The 2139-nt window shown below is 37.1% G+C and overlaps 1 protein-coding gene across 1 annotated transcript in view; it reads left to right on the forward strand.

The window, feature by feature from the left end:
• Positions 1 to 2139, forward strand: part of LOC104983215 (non-POU domain-containing octamer-binding protein-like) — a 9051-nt gene that overhangs the window by 4669 nt on the left and 2243 nt on the right. Inside the window, 2 exon segments of the mRNA XM_010832666.1 lie at positions 726 to 885; positions 1911 to 2104. Of these exon segments, the coding sequence (XP_010830968.1) occupies positions 726 to 885; positions 1911 to 2104 (354 nt within the window).

Genomic DNA, 2139 nt, shown 5'->3' on the forward strand with positions numbered 1-2139 from the left:
TGATTTTAAATGACAAAATTTAATATTTTATGATTGTATATGTTTGTATTTGATGCTTCTATTACTTTGATAGTCATTTATCTTTCTATTGTGATTAATAATGATATTTAATAATAACAATATATGCTAGTACAGAACTAGTATTTTCACATATTTATTCATCTTCATAGTTACCTTGAGAGGTAGGTGTTTTTATTATCCCTTTTATAACAACTTAAGGAACTTGTTCAAAAGTAATTTACTAGTAAGTGTTAGGACCATGTTTCAAATATAAGTATGTCTAAGTCTATACAGCCCATACTTTTCCACAGTATCAACTGTAGGCTAGGGCTGCAAGGTGCCAGAGAAAAACAAAGACTTACTAGTCCTGGAGATAACAAGAATCTATTTCAATAATTGTATTTTTAAAGTGATTTAATATTATGATAGGGCCATTTTTTAGGGAGTAGATTATTTTGGGAAAGTCACTTCAATGCATGTAGTTATTGAACTGGAAGGTTCCTCAAGTCATTCTATTGCAAGCTGTTCTTATTTAGTACTTGTCTAGTTTCTGTGTGCAATATAACTGCTAGTGCTGGTAGTTTTAGATGCTTGAATTGTACTCCTTCACCATACCTGTTTGAAATAGTACCATAGGTGATTAATTGACATGTAAGTCACTAGGAAATTAGTGACTGAATATGTTCTAAGCACTGAATATGTCTGACATTCCAGTTTATTTTTAGGGTACAAAGATGCAGAGCAATAAAACTTTTAACTTGGAGAAACAAAACCACACTCCAAGGAAGCATCATCAACATCACCATCAGCAGCACCACCAGCAGCAACAGCAGCAGCCACCACCTCCACCAATGCCTGCAAATGGGCAGCAAGCCAGCAGCCAGAGTAAGTACATGCTAGGTAATGAAGTAGAAACCATTCCCAAGTCGGTTCTCTCTTGGGAATAGTTTCTTGATTTTTAGATTCGACTCTTGGGATTATAAAGGAATGGGCTTTTGTGGCACACCTTTGTTGTTCTTTTCCCTATTTATCTCAATATTTAGGATAGAAAAAGGCTGATTCTCTGAAATAAGGAGCAGATCTGTAGGATAGCAGTTGAATACAGGTTGCTTTGCTGCATTGGCACATCCTTTTGCTAAACAGATGGCTGCATGTTTTACCTGAGAGCTTGGTTCTTACTGTGGTAATCATCATATGACTAGTAGGTAGAGAAAATATAAAGAAGGTTTTTAAGACTTAATGGAGAAGAAATCTGATACTGAGTATTATACTTTTAGCCTGGGGCCTCTGCCTCCCTAGTTTTAATCAGAGTAAAAGATCTTTAAAGATACATTCCCATCCATTCAGCTAACTTTGAGCACCTCTTGTATGTGTCTAAAACTACAAACAACCGCATCTTCCTTATTTCCAAAAATTCCTACAAAGAATACTCTTTCCTAACTCATTTCTTTTCATTATATTACCCCAAGCCTGAAAGAATGGGAACTGTTAAGGTTATGAAGATTGATTTGGGATTGGGAAATGGGACAGTTTTGTTTTTGTTTTTTGGTTTTTTTCTTTGTAATTATGTTTTAAATGTAAAAATCCAGTCACTTCTGACATAGAGCTCCTTGACTTGCTTGGTTTTCTCTTTGACAGTAACTCTTGTATTGTCTTTCTGTCTCTGAGTTAGTCTAGGTTGGCTCCTGGACCACAGTAGAGTTGTTGAGAAGTCTGTCCTCCCTCCCTCCACCCCCCAGATCTTTGCATACTGCTTTCACATTCTAAGTGCAATTTACTGATAAGTGGTTAGTGGATAGATTCCATTGGGAAATGGTGTTGACTTCTCTACAGCAATTACATTTCTTATCTAGCAGCAGTTGTTGTAAATCTCTCCCCAATCTTTTAAGTGACTATGTTTCTTCTCTCAGATGAAGGCTTGACTATTGACCTGAAGAATTTTAGGAAACCAGGAGAGAAGACCTTCACCCAGCGTAGCCGGCTCTTTGTGGGCAATCTTCCTCCTGACATCACTGAGGAGGAAATGAGGAAACTGTTTGAGAAATATGGGAAGGCAGGCGAAGTCTTCATTCATAAGGACAAGGGCTTTGGCTTTATCCGCTTGGTAAGCAGCTGTAGGCTTTTGGAGCATGTGCTCTA

This window comes from Bison bison, unplaced genomic scaffold, assembly GCF_000754665.1.
Source record: "Bison bison bison isolate TAMUID 2011002044 unplaced genomic scaffold, Bison_UMD1.0 scf7180017862063, whole genome shotgun sequence".
NCBI classification, from domain to species: Eukaryota; Metazoa; Chordata; class Mammalia; order Artiodactyla; family Bovidae; genus Bison; species Bison bison.